The sequence below is a fragment of the Eretmochelys imbricata genome, chromosome 9 (assembly GCF_965152235.1).
Source record: "Eretmochelys imbricata isolate rEreImb1 chromosome 9, rEreImb1.hap1, whole genome shotgun sequence".
Lineage (NCBI taxonomy): Eukaryota > Metazoa > Chordata > Testudines > Cheloniidae > Eretmochelys > Eretmochelys imbricata.
In genome coordinates, this window is record NC_135580.1 from 87856376 (window position 1) to 87873888 (window position 17513).

The 17513-nt window shown below is 39.5% G+C and overlaps 1 protein-coding gene across 1 annotated transcript in view; it reads right to left on the minus strand.

Annotated features, from left to right (window-relative positions):
• The window catches only part of STAG2 (STAG2 cohesin complex component), a 183447-nt gene that overhangs the window by 43644 nt on the left and 122290 nt on the right, over positions 1–17513 (minus strand). Inside the window, exons 16-22 of the mRNA XM_077826345.1 lie at positions 11288–11391; positions 10971–11063; positions 10670–10759; positions 9437–9640; positions 3116–3186; positions 2682–2769; positions 2511–2591 (exon numbers count right to left, since the gene is read on the minus strand). Coding sequence (XP_077682471.1) covers positions 2511–2591; positions 2682–2769; positions 3116–3186; positions 9437–9640; positions 10670–10759; positions 10971–11063; positions 11288–11391 — 731 coding nt within the window. The remainder of the gene's footprint in view (positions 1–2510; positions 2592–2681; positions 2770–3115; positions 3187–9436; positions 9641–10669; positions 10760–10970; positions 11064–11287; positions 11392–17513) is intronic.

Genomic DNA, 17513 nt, shown 5'->3' on the forward strand with positions numbered 1-17513 from the left:
GCTAGCTGTTTAACTTTCAGGTGCCTTTGAAAATTCCAGCCCATACGAACTTGACAGAGGCATGTTGTAGTAGACCGAATACTTCGTCACCCCAATATACTTGGGGGAAACATACTTAGAGGACTGAGTTTAAGATATGCTTTAGGAGCAGAGAAAAGCTCTCAAGTTTGAAGCTGTGATTTCTCTCCTCTTTGTGTGTTGGTTAAAGAGCTCCTATGAGTGGATGAATGGGAGCTCTCCTTTCCCTTCCCCCTGACAGTATTTGAAAAAAGTGAACAAAACTTCCCTGCCACTTTTCCTTTTTTAAAATAAAAGAACCTGTGAGGGAGGGATTGTGTTTGGGTTCACAGACTTCCGACTGTGAAAGCACTCCAGAAAATTAGGTAAGCCTAGCTAAAACTGAATGAATCTTGTGCACATGGCTGCATCATCAACTCACTAATTTATCCTCCTAAGACTAACACCTATGTTCCTTTGAACAGATATTTCCTTTTAAAAAAAAAAAAAGTAGTCAACATAGTAGAGAAAATAATTCTGAAGTCAGAGAGACAAGGTGAGTGACGTCTTTCACTGGACCAATTTTTGTTGGTGAGAGAGAAGCTTTCAAGCTTACATAGAGATCTTCAGGTCAAGGAAATATACTTCGAATGTCACAGCTAAATACAAGGTGGAACAGCCTACCATAAGCAGTTTACACGTATTTCATGGGACCATTCAAAGTGAAGCGGCCAATTAATACCTCTCCCATCACCTAGGGGAGAGGAGAAAAAAACCCTCCACAAAACTGGACCTTCTGACTGGACACAGTTAAGATGTATCCTCCTCCTCTTATCCTTTGGGCTAAGAAAGGTTAATTGGGCTAGGAGCTGGAGACCACAAGTTCTAGTCTCACCTCAAGCTCACGAGTGGTCAATCATAAAAGTTATGAAGTGCACAGAATTATCAATAAGGCTAAACGTCTCTAGCCTAGGAGAGAGGCAAGCAGCAGCATTATTTCAGAGAAAGAGTAACTGAGAATGCTGTCTTACATTCGGAACACCACATGCAGCCTTTTCAAAGCTAGATACCCATCTCTCCTCCCCATCCCCAAAATGACACCCAATATTTTCAAAGGTTTCGAGTATTGTTCCCTACGATTTTCAAACAGGATTACGCCGTGGATCCCAATACTGCATGATCCTGCGACTCTGAAATTTGCCACATCAATGTGTTTCAGTGTAGGTGCAAATAAATCTTTAAGGAACGGAGCCATCTTACCATTTGTATGAGAAAATTTTGTCCAGCTATTGTGGCAAGTAATACTTATTATGATAGTGGAAAGGATTGGAGCAAAATTTCTCCTTTTTTCAGATTATGTTCATTTCACAGCTAATTTCACAGTTTATAGGCAGTTTCATTGTGCCCTGTGTATAGTCCAAGTCCGCTCCCCCTGTCTTAGCAGCTTTCACCCAGCAACAAGGGAGAGGAAAATATTATTGTACAAACATACCCCCCCCGCCCCCTGAAAACATAAGTCACAAAAATTGACACGTTCAGACAGAAGTGTAATATCTGGAACTCCTTTACATTTTTTTAATTGACAAGAATTTGTTTAAACTTTATTTTTAAAAATTTGAATTGAATGCAAAGTGATGTAGCATTGTCTTCCTGAGTCTGTAGATTCCCAGAGCAACAGCTTTAGGGTGTTAATTAACCAATCAATTTAAAATGATAGTCAAGTCTGAAGGCTAATGATGACAAAGAATCAACATTATTCTCTATTTCACAGATGGTCATTTTAGTGGAAGCATCTAGCCAACTGCATTCCACGCTGTAATCCCATGTGTTCTCAAGTGCTAGGAGTTTCAAGTTTTCCCTATACGGCTGAAAAATCTTCAGCTCTTTCCAGATAATGCATAACTCCATTATTGAAGTTATCACTAAAAAAAATCTGTCGCATGTCAAAAACATGAAAATAGCACAGGCTGAAGCAATACAGAAACAAATTGCAGGATACTGCACAGATTGTTTTATGAAATTTAATACATAAAAACCTCTTCATTTAAATGAATTACCACAGATATTTCAGGGCTTGTATACAATTTAGATCCAGTCCCTGTAGGGCACAAAGAGCCTTGATTATACTGTATTTTGTAAACTTAGTTCACTACTCTGTATTAAGAATTTTATTCTGATATGTATCACAGTGACAGAGTAGCTATGCATCTGAGTTGCTTTGCTACTGTTACCTTAAATCAGATCTTTAAAGTTCTACAGCTTGTTTATTTATACAGACACAATGTTATATTTTAAATAGTAGGGAGGCAAAAGTAAAGGCGGAAGGAATTCAGGGAGTTGTGTAAAAAAGTCATTTTTCATCTTAATTTCAAAAAGTTTCCACCAGCCCTAAAAATTGAGGGTAGATGGAGTGATCCTAGAGGTGACACAGATAACAGTAGGAAATTAACAGACTGTCACAATTCTATAAAGATTATACATTCAATTGGACTTACCACTCGAGCATGACATACCTTTGTGGAGCTGCTTTCAGTAATTTTTGCTAACTGCCAAAGGATTACATAATGAGTACACTGCAGTGCATGAATAACTATCTGTGATTAAGAAAAAAAGTTAGATGAAAAAAATCCCAATATAAACATTCACGAAGTATATTCACTGTTATACATGCATATTTTAAATACCTGTTCTGGCATGTCTCCATTTTCAATACCAGTTTTCAATAATTTGTAGTTGCAACCAAACAAGTCCCATCTTGACAAGTCATGAGCACTAGAGAAAGCAGAAATGAAGCAGTGTTGTAACACATCAAACGGTTATATTTTATTATACTGATTCTAGAATTTGGCATTTAATAACTACTCTATGCTTTTAACTGTCCTAGTAAAGAAACCAGATAGAGTTCAGTTTAAATCATGAGTATATTTTTGTATAAATGTTTTTGTATTTACAATAGTCTTCTATTCAAGATTTGCCAATGTCATGCACAGCTCCGAATTAAAACCAAACAAAAAAATAAGTTTTGCACAAAGTTTAACATGGTCAATTTAATAATATAAGAAACAATAGTATGTTGCAAATATGAAAATCAAGATATTCAGGCTGAGATTCCACTTACTTGTGGAAAGCAGTGATTCTCTTTAATGTAGACAAGACTTGATAAGCATCATCTTCATCAGGTTCCTCACCCTATTACACAATTATTTTGTTGTAAGAGTTGCAGTAAAAAGTGTTTTAAATTAAATAGTCTGAAGGCATCAACACATTTTGGAATAATTCATATCTGTGTTGGGAAAAGTGGTATTACAACAAGATACAAAATACTAGCTAGAATAAGTCATGAGAACTATCAATCCTCACATTTCAGATAAATTGCTCACCAGAGCTAAGATCAGGTAGAAATTTTCTATATGGCATACATAGCACAGAACAATTGGGCAGGTGTATTCTGAAGGTGATTCAAGTTTCTCCATCGAATCCAGCAGAGGCCACTGTTACACAACAGATACTGGACTAGATGGACCATTGGTCAGTACTGATATGGTAAGTACCTCAGTCTTAAAACCATCCTTTTTCCACCTAGCCAAAGAAATATGGAAACCTTCAACCTAGCCCAGTAAACCCTTTAGGAACATGTACAGGCTCAACTCTAAACCAAAAGAGATAGGTAGGAAACCTTACAGATATTCTTTCCCTGATTTGTACCTTACATCCAAACTTCTTCCTGACCCCTTACTTCTCTCCTGTCTCCCCATGAGTACCCTGACAACTCAAACATAACATATCACCCATATGGCTATCCGTACCTAAGACATTAAATTACTATTAATTAGTCACTGGGGTACACTTCACTATCAAACTAATTTTAACAATTAGGTTGTTCCTGCTGCTGACGGAGAATTTCAACAAGAGGGCAGCTGGGGGTGGGGGTGGGGGGGGGCAACTGAAGTTTCTTGAATAAAGCGGGTGACCAGCAGGCAATATACATCATCACTATGCTTATCTGGGGAAAGGCTATTCTGGTAATCTGACTCACCTATGAAGATGATATATATAAATGTTTAAAATTTTTACTAGAAGAAATCTCCTTTAGATATTTAAAAGCTAAATTACAACAAATTAGTTCCGTAAACAAGGGAGAGAACCTCACAAATTAGGGATCAAGTATGAACAACATACTAAAAATACTCTGAAATGCTAATAATTCTATCCAAACTAAATTCAACAAATCAAAGGACTTCAACACATACTTTAAGTTACAGAGTTGATTCTTTGTTGTTTGAATAAACTCCTATAAGTACAATGCAATCTGGGTTCAGTTTCAATTCAGCTAGCTGAGTCACATAGCAAAATCCTGCTAAATTTCTTCGATTATTTTTGGAAATGCCCAAGTGTCATGATGTGTATTTATTTATTTATTTGTGGTAGCAGCCAACTGGGCTATTTCTGAGGAGAGGTTGTACATAGAGACCATAAAGATGAAAGATCTTCTGGCTACGGCAACAAACTTTGAGACTTGAGACCTATTCCTAGAGCTTCCTTTGTAGCCTTGGTCAAGTCATTTAACACTGCACTTCCGTTTCATCTTCTGAAATATGGTTATACTACTTACTGACCTTGCAGAGGTGTTGCAATCATTTTAGAATGGCAACAATATTTTTCTATTTTGCAAAACAGATTTGAAGTAATTGCTTAATTTTAGATTTATAAAAGTTCACCCTACCATGTCTTGTAAAGTGATTTGAGATCATCAGATAGAAAGTTCTATCATGTTAAATATGATCATTAGCACCTCAACTGCCAATTTCTATTTCTGTAGGGATTCCTGAGGGTGGCCCCTAGTACTGTAAGAATACATGTGGTAGAGAAGAGAAGGAGAGACAAAGGCAATGGCACAAGTCCTTGTTGACAATACTCAAAAGTCAGTCATGAGTGTACTAGTCTAGACCAGATTTTCAGTCTCCCATGATTGGTGGGGATAAGCCAGCAATCCTTCATTTCTGCTTGCTTGGAGAAGGGAGGGAGCTTCTGGAAAAAAGGCCCAGAACAGAATACCTAAATCTGTTATGAAACGACCATGGGGGAGGATCCCTTAACTACTTAAACTTGACTTGATGGTGTTTCTCCTTCCTATCCTGAAGGAGCTCAAACTTATGAAGATCTGAGGGTTCCTTAATGGCAACATCCTAGATCTTCCTCATACAACTTGATGCCATCAGAGAGGGCCTGCATCAAGTGGGATCTAGATATATCTTCTGTTTCTGAAGCCCAGACCCACAAAATTCTTCTACCAACAGCTAACAATACAATGTTAACAGAGTTATGTCAAGAGCAGCATCACAAAGAGGACGACAGAGGTCTGGAGACTTAATTTCTCTGAATTCCCAACACATTTTGGTCTGCAATTTGCACTGTATTTGTAGCCAGGTTAGGGAGCATCTACATGGAGCTACACATGCTGCAAAAGAAAAAAAAATCTTTATTTCTAAGATTTTAAAGGACAGGATAAGAGTCCAACTTGAATAAGAGTCCAGGGATAATAATGAGAATAAAAAAACCAAACTATCTTCCCCACTGAAGTCCAAGTCTTCCTTCAGTTACTTAGAGGGTGGAGAGCTTGTCATTCTTTGAGGAAGAGAGGGGCTTTGCTTTCTTCAAGTATGTCTACACAGCAAAAAAAGAAAAAAAAAATCCGTGGCAGGCTTGTACCAGACAACTCAGGCTCACAGGGCTTGGGCTGTTTCATTGCTGGGTAGACTTCTGGGCTCAGGCTGGAGCCCGAACTCTAGTCTTCCCTGGACCTTTATAATCTTGCATTTGCAGGAGGAAGATGGGCCACAAACCCCCAAAAGCATCTGGGTCACAGATTTTCCCACAGAAAGTCCTATTTGAGTCCACAGACAATCTGAAACAATATATCTAAGAGGCAGATGCTCCATTCATCTCAAATCAGGACACAATGGATTCCATAGTACTAATTTTTCCAAGATGTCACTGGGATTTCAGCATTTCTTTCTCAGTTTGCCATTTGTGCATGATATTGACTTATCTCCTCGGAGCTACCTCTTGCTTTCTATCGTCCCTCTCAAAGGGGTAGTAACTGGGTTTTTACTGCCTGTTCTGCGCATTGTTTCAATGAGGCAGGCACTGCTGTTTGGGATTCTGAGGTGGAATCCAAGGAGCAGGAGGAGCCAGAAGCATAGCTGGTGAGTAAGGCAGCTTGTAGTACAGTGAAGTAGCTGAGAACTAAGGGAGCAAGGGAGATGAGCAACTAAAGCTCTTCCCTTTGGCACACACTGGGAAGGAGAAGCTGAACATCACCACAGAAACAGAAGCCCACGGAGTAGAGCCAAGTTGCAGAAAATCCCGTCCTCCAAAATAATAGAGAAATTCATTTATGTTCAACATCAACGAGTATTTCCAACTATGAGCCATAAGTGTGTAAGTGGAGGTAGGAATGAAATTACTTCACACAGATAAAATAATATTGTAGCAGAATTTGTTTTCATGTAGAGGTCTATGCAGGGCCTTGGCAAGACTAACAGATCTATTATGCAAAAAAACCCTCGAGAAAAATTTGGTTTAACTATAGCATTAATGCTCCCATTCACTGTGGGGTAGCTGAGGAGAATATCCTCTTGGAAATTCACAGTCAGTGGAATACGGAAGCCATAAAACTGGTTTGTGAAATTTGCAAAGAAGTTTTCAGATCTTTCATGGCGTTTTGGAAAAATCACTTTTTGTGGTTTCTTTTTTGTTTAGATACTACAAGATGGCTTACACTGTCTTTAACAGGACAGATTTCAGTTGGGGTTCCTTTCAGTTTCTACTGAAATATATCAAGAATAAAGGGTACTTATGCACACTGGATTTATAGAGTGCCTAACACTTATCTGCCATAAAGGAATACATGAATAAGCAACAATAACGATACAGAAAACAAAGCTCCTTTAAAAATTATTCATCAGCAAAATCTTTCAGCTTCTGACACCAAAAAGTTAAAACAGAAAAAAGTTCAATTTTTGTGCTGAATCCAATCATTAGACTGAGTATTATTAATTTAGATTGTGGTAGCACCCAAAAGACATCTGGATAGAGGACCCCATTGTGCTAGATGCTTCAATACAGCAGAAGACATGGTCACTGCCCCACAGAACTCATTGTTCTTAGATGCCTTCTTCCTGAAAGCTGGTATAAGTGGAGCTTGACAGATAGATAAATTAGGGTCAATCTCCTCACCCCACTTTAAGAGCCTGCATTATAATGTTTTGATTAAAAGTACCATTCACAATGGAATGCCAATTAGATTTTTACTCTATCTTATATAAACCTGAAACAATTGCTTTATGTCTAGAAAAGCCAGGATACAACGTGAAGACTCAATGCAGCATTCCAAACACCATATCAATCTTCGTAACAGTCATAAGAGCATAAAAGCTTCAAGTCACTCATTGAGGTGAACCTCTTCACAGAACTTACAGATGGTAAAGATATAAACAAGACCATCTTGTCCATTATTGTACCAATATAGGATTATTCCCTAATGTTTCTAATATTTTGGGTACAATTTTCAAAGGTGCTTAAGTGACAAAGGAATCTAAGCCCTATTAATTTTCAATGAGTCTTAGGCTCCTAAACCAAAGTCACTCAGGCAGTTTTGAAAATTTCACCCTTTGTCCTTTTTCATTTTGGCTGTCACATGCAAAGGAACTTCCACCATTTCCCTTGAGAAACAATTCCAGTACCTGATGTGTCTTAATGTCATTACATTTTTCCTGCCACTATTCCCAGGATAGGTTTCAGAGTAGCAGCCGTGTTAGTCTGTATCCACAAAAAGAAAAGGAGTACTTGTGGCACCGTAGAGACTAACAAATTTATTTGAGCATAAGCTTTCAGGTTCTTAAAAGAAGAATTTTAATTAAAGAAAAAGTAAAAGAATCAGCTCTGTAAAATCAAGATGGTAAATACCTTACAGCGTAATCAGATTCAAAACACAGAGAATCCCTCTAGGCAAAACCTTAAGTTACAAAAAGACACAAAACCAGCAATATACATTCCATTCAGCACAACTTATTTTACCAGCCATTTAACAAAAGGAAATCTAACGCATTTCTAGCTAGATTACTTACTAACTTAACATAAGTTCTGAGGAGTTATGAAGAGCATTCCTGATTGGTTCCTGGCAAAAGCATCCCACAGACAGAGCCTTTGTTCCCCCCCCCGGCCCCCAGCTTTGAAAGTAACTTGTCTCCTCATTGGTCATTTTGGTCAGCTGCCAGCGAAGTTATCTTAGCTTCTTAACCCTTTACAGGTAAAAGGGTTTTGCCTCTGGCCAGGAGGGATGTGGGGACATGAATAAAAGACCCCCTAAGCTTCTTCTTACCAGCTTAGGTTAAAAACTTCCTCAGGGTATAAACTTTACCATGTCCTTGAACCCTATGCTGCCACCACCAAGCGTGTTAAACGAAGAACAGGGAAAGAGACCACCTGGAGACGTCTTCCCCCAAAATATCCCCCCAAGCCCTACACCCCCTTTCCTGAGGAAGGCTTGATAAAAATCCTCACCAATTTGCATAGATGAACACAGACCCAAACCCTTGGATCTTAAGAACAATGCAAAAGCAATCAGGTTCTTAAAAGAAGAATTTTAATTAAAGCAAAAGTAAAAGAATCACCTCTGTAAAATCAGGATGGTAAATACCCTACAGGGTACTGCATCCAATGAAGTGAGCTGTAGCTCACGAAAGCTTATGCTCAAATAAATTGGTTAGTCTCTAAGGTGCCACAAGTACTCCTTTTCTTATTCCCAGGATAGTCCTTTTTACATTCTACATAATTCATCTTCATCCTTTGTGTTTACGTCCTACTAATATTTGAACAGTGGGATAGGATTGTTTAAACAAAAAATACTTCCTAATGCTGCAACAAGTGCCTTTGATGATTACATATACTGAACTTATAAAAAACAAACAGGTTAAAAAAAAAGATGAAATGCCACATAATAGAAAGTATGGGTGTCAATTAAAAGTGTTACTTGAAAAATCTACAAGCTAAGTAACTCTAATCACCATATATAAATTTTGCAACTTGATTGTTTAAAAATTGAAGGTCCAAGTGAATTTAATAGCATAAAGAGACAAACTATGAAGTTATGCTTTAAAAAATCACCAACAGATTTTGACCCACATGACGTTGAAAGGGTAGTAAACAGAATCACCACCAACTTAATATCATAACAAAAAAGACTCGGATTCACCAGACTTGAAATGGTATATTACTATAATGATATATATATTATATATAAATGGTATATTACTATGACTACTATATTAAAAGTTTTGTAAATTAGAGTGGATTTAGCATGCTTTGCAGATACTAAGCCAACAAGATATAATGAAAATGTTAAGATATGAAAAAGATCCTCATGCACATGATATACCTCTTGCAGAAAATCTTCCAGAAGTCGGTTAAACTTGTCTGCCAGCTCATCTATTAACTGACTTCTTGCAATGTCAACTCTGTTAAAGATTGTGAATTCTTCATTACAGAGTGCATGGTATGTTTTAGAACACGCTTCTAAAACATCCGTATCTGTGTGCTTCTCTACAATATCCCGAATCTGTCGCAATAAGGCATCCAAATGCTACAAAAGTAAAAACAAAGTTCCAATTATATTCTAGTTATGAAAGCAAAGATTTTTAGATTGTTTTGTTATGTTCAATATGACAGTCATGAAAGTAAGAACAATATTTTAGAAAATTGCCAATTCTCTAGAGAAAGCGAGAGTAGCAATACAGTACAATACAAAACAAAAAATAAACTGGGGGACAGTGAAGACTACAAATTTGAAACACGTACCAAAATTAACTTTTTAAATACAAAAGAAAAATTTTAGATAGTAGTTGAATTAATGGTGATGGTTGCAGAGTGTATAGAACAACATTTATTTCCCACTCTCAAATACTTGTATTTGTACATAATGGTCACAAGAAAAACTTTTCAGTTGTGTTATAATTAAATGTATGATATACAGGCAATATTGTGGTAATATCTAGTCATCAAAAGCAAAACAGAAAAACTTAAGAGCAACCCCTGTATTTATAAACACGTATCAAATATATTTTCTCTATACCACCGCAGGGAGAAAATGTCAATATATCACCTTTCAAATTGTAATACCATAAACAATTTTACTAACAATAAAAAGTTTACAACCATGTAGCTCAATTGACACTTCTCAAATGCAAGTTTTATGTTTTACTACTTTTAGTACTTACAGAAGAACGAACCTAATTATACTAGCTACAACTAAGTTTAGCACAAGCTTCTCTCCCCAAATGGTGTACCTGTTCTGAAATGTAATAACCCTGATAGCCCAGAACTGGGATGCTCTTACATGACAATCACTTGTCTAGAAAGACTCTCTCCTCTATTGACCTTGACCAAGAAATCTTTCAAAAGCAAACTTAGGCTCTGACACTCTCTAAGACAAATAGCCAGTGGAGACCATGAAGCTCAGGCCTTTTCTTCACTCATATAGATGCACCAGAACAAACAGCATTTACACAAGCGGTTTTCACAAGTCTAGCAGCGCTGATGTCTGAAATCTCAGTGAGGACAAGGTCTCAGTTCAGTTTTTTCCCCTCTTTAATTTCATTTTATGTTATCTTACCTTTTCTAATCGTCCTGTTGTATAGATTTCCAAGTCAAAATACTGTGGCAGCTGCAACAAGTTGGTCACTTTTTCTGCATCTACAGAATACTGTCAAATTAACAAAAATAATTAAGGCCTACAAGATTTTTGTTTTGGAGTTATTACAATAAGACCTAGCTAATTATTACTAACACATAATCAAAACAAGTATCAAATATATTGTAGTTTCTAATGACATACAGAGCATTGGGAGACATGCACTATTTGCCTAACATTTTGACAACACACAACCACTGCCTCCAAATAGAATTAAACTTACTTTTGCTAATAACTGAGGAAGTGCCACTGCAAAAAGCTCTGTAATTCTTGTCCTGTCATCCAGCTGTGTTTTCTTCTCTTTTGCTGTCAGCACCTAAATTATTGATGTAAGAAAGTTTTTAAAACTAAAAACTGACTTTGTTTTTTAAACAGGTTTTGGGACTAAACTATTTTACACTCTTCTTATTCAGTACAGTCAAAAAATCAGGGCCATAAAAGACCTGAATACTAAAATAACAGAACAAACAATAAAAAGGCAGAATTTAACAGAATTTCTCTCTCAACAACGTATGTTGTTTCAAAGCTTATAGGTCATACCCTCTTCCCTGTTCCTCTTCCCACAGGTGGATGGCATTCTGCTGCTTGTCGAATTGTACACAGCATTATTTCAATCAGTGCACTTTCCTGTCTATCAGTTAAAGCTGAAATTAAAAAGAAAACAGATCATAATTGCAACTTGTCACTTTTTCATTCATATATATTAGTACCATAGCACCGGATTCCTTAGACATCAAGCAACAAGGTTTTTACTTCAAAGTTTGTAAGCGAAGGGCTTATGACTTTGTGCGCTGCAGAGAGCCCTCAACTCTTATTGATATGAAGAGAAACTGAAGATGCTCAGCACCTCACAGGATCAGACAGAAAATATATAAAGTTGGGTGAATGATGCAACAGAGTCACGTGATCTGTGCTGTAAATTTGGTATGCTATTTTAGTTTTTCTAGTATAAATAAGGCTATACTTGTGACACAGGAGTGGCAGATTTTGTAATTTTCCTATTTCCCTTCTCCCCAAAAAATCTATTTTTGGCATTTAATTATTTTTGCATGTGGGTATGGAGATGTGACAGTAAACAGAACTTTAGAGTTATTCACCTATAACTGGAATTCTACAAGATGACCTCTTCACGTTCAGAGTCTTGAGATGAGCTGGCAGTGCACCTTGGACCTGTGGAACATTCTGACAGCAGCAGCCATTGGGGGCACCCTCACACTCCCTGCCTCTCCTTCCCTTGCAGCTCCAAATGTTCAGAGAGTAGGGCTATAAAAGGTGACAAGGTGTACTGGTTTTCTCAGTTCTTTCTACTGCATTCTCAGGTTCAAAGTTGAAATTAGGATTCCAAGGAAGAGAGGAAGGTAGGCAGGCAGTGTGAATGTGCAGAGTCCAGCATGAGAACCTATGATTACAGATGAGTATCCTTCATTTCTTCTTCAAGTGACCTCTGCACATTTGCATTCTTGGGAGTCCTCCCTCCAGATAGTGTGAAAGGAGACCTACTTAAATAGAGACTGTAATTCCGCTTCACCAAACTGTGCATCTTATATAGATACCAGTTCTAAGAAATAATGTTTTGTGAAAGTATGAACAGAGCTCCAAAGAGCAACTCAACAGATTTTTAATCTGGAATGTATGTATGGCCGGACGTGGAACTGGTCTTTAATCAAGTGTGCTTTAAGCCCTTATGGAAGAGTAACAAATGTGTGTTTATAACATTCTTCAATAGAGTCTAAGACCATTTAGAAATACATTAATATGCAACTGCCTGACCTTCACTCTTTTTCTCCATAAAAGACAGTTTAGGTGATTTCCTGTATTCCTGAGATCTAATCAAAATAGATTAGATCTCAGGAATACAGGAAATCACCTAAACTGATAGCTAATGCTATCATAGCATCCAAGGCATGTAGCTTACTTCTCCTGAATGAAAGTGAGGTCTCGGAAAAAATACTAGTAAGTTTACAAACTGGTTAAGATGAAATTCTGTTACCACCAGGAAACATTTTGGGTGTGGAAGAAGGATCACTTTATCTTTGTGAAATACCATAGGAGGGCATGGGAGATGTCAGAGAGACAAGGTGGGTGAGGTATTATCTTTTATTGGACCAGCTTCTGTGGATGAAAGAGAGAAACTTTCAAGACACACACAAGTCTTCTTCAGATCTGAAACAGCCCTGAAAGAGAGCTCTGTGTAGCTCAAAAGCTTCCCAAGAATTTCAAATGAAATATCCCAGTATGGACTGGACAGGAGCTGAAGCTGAGTTTATGATATTGTTTGTTTCCCACAAAGAGAATCTTTTTTACTTATAACACAAGTGAGTTATCTGGTTCTTGGAGTTCAACTGAATCTACTGTACCTTTCCTTAACAGTACAGTACCAGTTTGGTCAGGTTCCTGAACTTTTACTGTTAAGTGGAGAGAGTCTGGGTTTGGAAAGCAAATCACACCTTTTTGCTTGGTCAATAGGAATGGAATTGCAGAGACAGACAGATAAAACTCCTTGTGATAGTTGAAATAGTTCTAAGAACCACTATTTTGCCACGGCTGGAGCAATCACGTTAACATTGGCTTTATATTGTTCGATTTTTACGTAGAACTCTTTGAATGAGGGAAATGGGGGTTGGAGGAGAGAACACAAGAGACCTACTCCCCATCTAGAAAAAATGTATCAGAAACTGATGGTCTGCTCCTGGTCTGGAGCAAAACCTCTGACATTTAGAGCTGTGTCTTCTTGCGAATAAATCTATGTCCTGACATCCCCACAGGGAGAAGTCATTCACTCCAGAATAACCGCTCATCCTAATCTGCTAGTATATTCTCCTTACCTGCAAGTGGACAGTTTAGGAACTGAATACAACTCCTTTGAGGACACACTGAAGTTTGAGTCCACCATATAAGAATCAGGAACACATCCCTAGGTAGTGTCAATTTCATAATCATGCTGTCTACACTTGGCATACAGTGTTTTGATAGTCAGGGCTGCAGAAGACTCATCTCTAGATAGGCACACACAGAGCTACATACCTCGCCAAAGCCCATCTTGAAGAATATTACTATCTGACATAAGTCCTTCTCCAATAATTTTATTGCTGCAACCCAATTTTTAAAATGCTTTTCTTCTGGAAGAAAATCTCTGTTTATTTGAGAATCCAGATTGCCTCAATAAAAGGTCTGATCTGGTGGTGTGTGTAATTTCTTCAGCTTTATCTTGAACCCTAGTGCATATTTGTGACAGAGCTTTTGCTACAACCTACTGTGAGGATACCCTGATGAGCCAATCGTTCAAATAAGAGTCGACATGGAAATTCTGACATCTTAAATGCGCTGCCACTGCTGAAAAGCATTTTGTGAATAATACTGTGGGAGGGGGAGGGCAGAGGGCTTCATGCTTTGCCCTTGCCTCCAGGCATCACCTGCCGCACCTCCCATTGGCCAGGAACGGGGAACCGCGGCCAATGAGAGCTTCAGGGGAGGTACCTGGAGGCGTGGCAAGGTCAGTGCAAAGAGCCCTGTGCCTCCCCCTCGCCACCCCAGGGGCTGCAGGGACATGGTGCTGGCCACTTCCCAGAGCTGCGCGGCGTGGGGCCAGGGCAGGCAGGCATGGAGACTGCCCTGGCCCCAGTGTGCGCTGCTTCCACCCCGGAGCTGCTTTAGGTAAGTGGTGCCGGGCCGGAGCCCGAACCCCTCCTGCACCCTGCCCCCCAACTCCCTGCCTGCACCTCACACCCCTTCCCTGAGCCCCCTCATACAGCCCGCACCCTTCCTCTGCCCCAATCCCTTACCCTGAGCCCATTCCTGCACACCGCACCCTCTCGCACTCCCTACCGCACCCCAACCCCCTGCCCTGGCCCTGCAAATAATTTTCTCACCCAGCTGTGGCCCTCGGCCCAAAAAGTTTGCCCACCCCTGCTTTAGCTCATGGTTTGGGTCTCTGCTGTGGCTGAATAGGGAGCTATTCCTTCCTTCAAAATGAAGTGGAAGAGAATGTTCCTTTCCAAAAACAACCATATCCACTGGTATCCCAAATCTTTTCCTAGAGGATTGAGAAATTCCTCGAGACCCTGCAGTAGAACTGATGTCTTTCACATTCTCTAAACCTCATCTGTTCAGCACTTAACAAATGCGTGTCTTCCACTCTAGTTCTTGTTTCCGGATAAAGTACAAATGAACATATCTCAAGTCACCACTTGTAGTTACATGTGGATGCCACTGCTCTACATACAGTACCAAAAGCATCAAAGAATACTCTCAAGATGTACTTATCAACTGACCTTCAATAAGGGGTCTGACCAGTTTACTCTAGTCTCCTGGCAGTGACAGCGCAAACATTCTCTCCCAAATAAAACTGACATCTGGACATTACTGCCTATTAGTTGACCATTCTGATTCGTAGTGTGGCAAAGGAGAACATCCTTCTACTCACATCATCTTCCTTCTTATCAACTATCTGAAGAGACAGAGAAGAATTGACCTCCTTTAGCTCTTTGGACAGCAGCTTCCACTACAAATGAATTTGGGTCTGGGTGAGTCTGGAGAACAAGAATCACTCATGAGAAAGCTGGTATAACTTATCTAATTTTTTAGAAATTGCCAGTCCAGTTGATGGATATAATCAGGCATTTTTTACCAGCTGTAATAAACCATCTAAAACTGGCCAGGTAATCCTATTCCTAGAGGGTGACCCCAGAATATCAAAAAATCAGATGTATAGTTTCCTCTAAGATTACGACGGGGAAGTTAAAGGTAGAATCATAGAATATCAGGGTTGGAAGGGATCTCAGGAGGTCATCTAATCCAACCCGCTGCTCAAAGCAGGACTAATCCCCAACTAAATCATCCCATCCAGGGCTTTGTCAAGTCTGACCTTAAAAATCTCTAAGGCAGGAGATTTCACCACCTAGAAAACCCATTCCAGTGCTTCACCACCCTCCTAGTCAAAAAGTTTTTCCTAATATCCAACCTAAACCTCCCCACTGCAACTTGAGACCATTACTCCTTGTTTTATCATCTGGTACCACTGAGAACAGTGTAGATTCATCACCTTTGGAATCCCCTTTCAGGTAGTTGAAAGTAGCTATCAAATCCCCGCTCATTCTTCTCTTCTGCAGACTAAATAATACCAGTTCTTTCAGCCTCTCCTAAATCATGTGCTCCAGCTCCCTAATCATTTTTGTTGCCCTCCGCTGGACTCTTTCCCATTTTTCCACATCCTTCCTGTAGTGTGGGACCCAAAACTGGACACAGTACTCCAGATGAGGCCTCACTAATGCCGAATAGAGGGGAATGATCACATCCCTCGATCTGCTGGAAATGTTCCTACTTAACAGTCCAATGTTCCTACTTATACAGCGTTAGCCTTCTTGGCAACAAGGGCACACTGTTGACTCATATCCAGTTTCTCGTCCACCATAATCCCTAAGTCCTTTTCTGCAGAACTGCTGCCTAGCCATTCGGTCCCTAGTCTGTAGCAGTACATGGGACTTTTCCTTCCTAAGTGCAGGACTCCGCACTTGTCCTTGTTGAACCTCAGATTTCTTTTGGCCCAATCCTCTAATTTGTCTAGGTCCTTCTGTATCGTATCCCTGCCCTCCAGTGTATCTACCACTCCTCCCAGTTTAGTGTCATCTGCAAACTTGCTGAGGGTGCAATCCACGCCATCCTCCAGATCATTAATAAAGTGTGCTGCCCAGTGCAGTAGTCTGAGAGCTAACCTTGTTCATGAAGACAGAGGCATAAAAGGCACTGAGTACATTGGCTTTTTCCACATCCTCTGTCACTAGGTTGCCTCCCCCATTCAGTAAGGGGCCCACACTTTCCCTGAACACCTTCTTGTTGCTAATATACCTGAAGAAACCCTTCTTGTTACTCTTAATATCCCTTGCTAGCTGCAACTCCAAGTGTGACTTGGCCTTCCTGATTTCACTCCTGCATACCTGAGCAATATTTTTATACTCCTTCCAGGTCATTTGTCCAATCTTCCACTTCTTGTAAGCTTCTTTTTTGTGTTTAAGAGCAGCAAGAATTTCACTAATCCGAGGACGAGATTAATGTATTTCTGAGGAGGTCGGCACAGCTAGGGAAACTGATATAGCTTGTAAGGTTTTTCTCTTTACTGAAGGAAAAAAAAAATGAACTGGCACCACTACCATATGCTTCTTTCTTTTAAGCATGGGGGATAACGTATCTGTTGCTGCACAAGGGCTCCTGATTCGAAAGTCTCTCTGAATGATGATATTCCAGAGGCTCAAAGCAATGAACCTGAACCACCATGGTACGGTGTTCATATAAATGCCTAACACAGTGGGGTCCTGAGTCTCTGACCAGGGTTCCGAGGTGCTACAGTAATACAAACAAATAATAATTGTATATCCAGCAACCAAAAGCTCTGAGGAAGCATCAGGTGCTTTATCAGGCTTACAATGAGGTTCTGAGCATGAGAACAATGGTGTTTGATCCAGGGTAGGGTGTGGATCCATGATACAACCTTGGTCCTTAATATCATCCTTCACTCTGCCAAGGATGGACCTTATAGGTACCACTTTCGCATTTCAGTGGAACTGGAAGTCCCAGGTCCTTAATCACATGCTCTCCAGGACTGGCTCTTTTTGCAGAGGCAGATACCTCTGGAACAGGTACAGAGAAGGGCTACTAGGATGATCCGAGGAATGGAAAACTTGTCTTATGAAAGGAGACTCAAGGAGCTTGGCTTGTTTAGCCTAACTAAAAGAAGGTTGAGGGGAGATATGATTGCTCTCTATAAATAGAT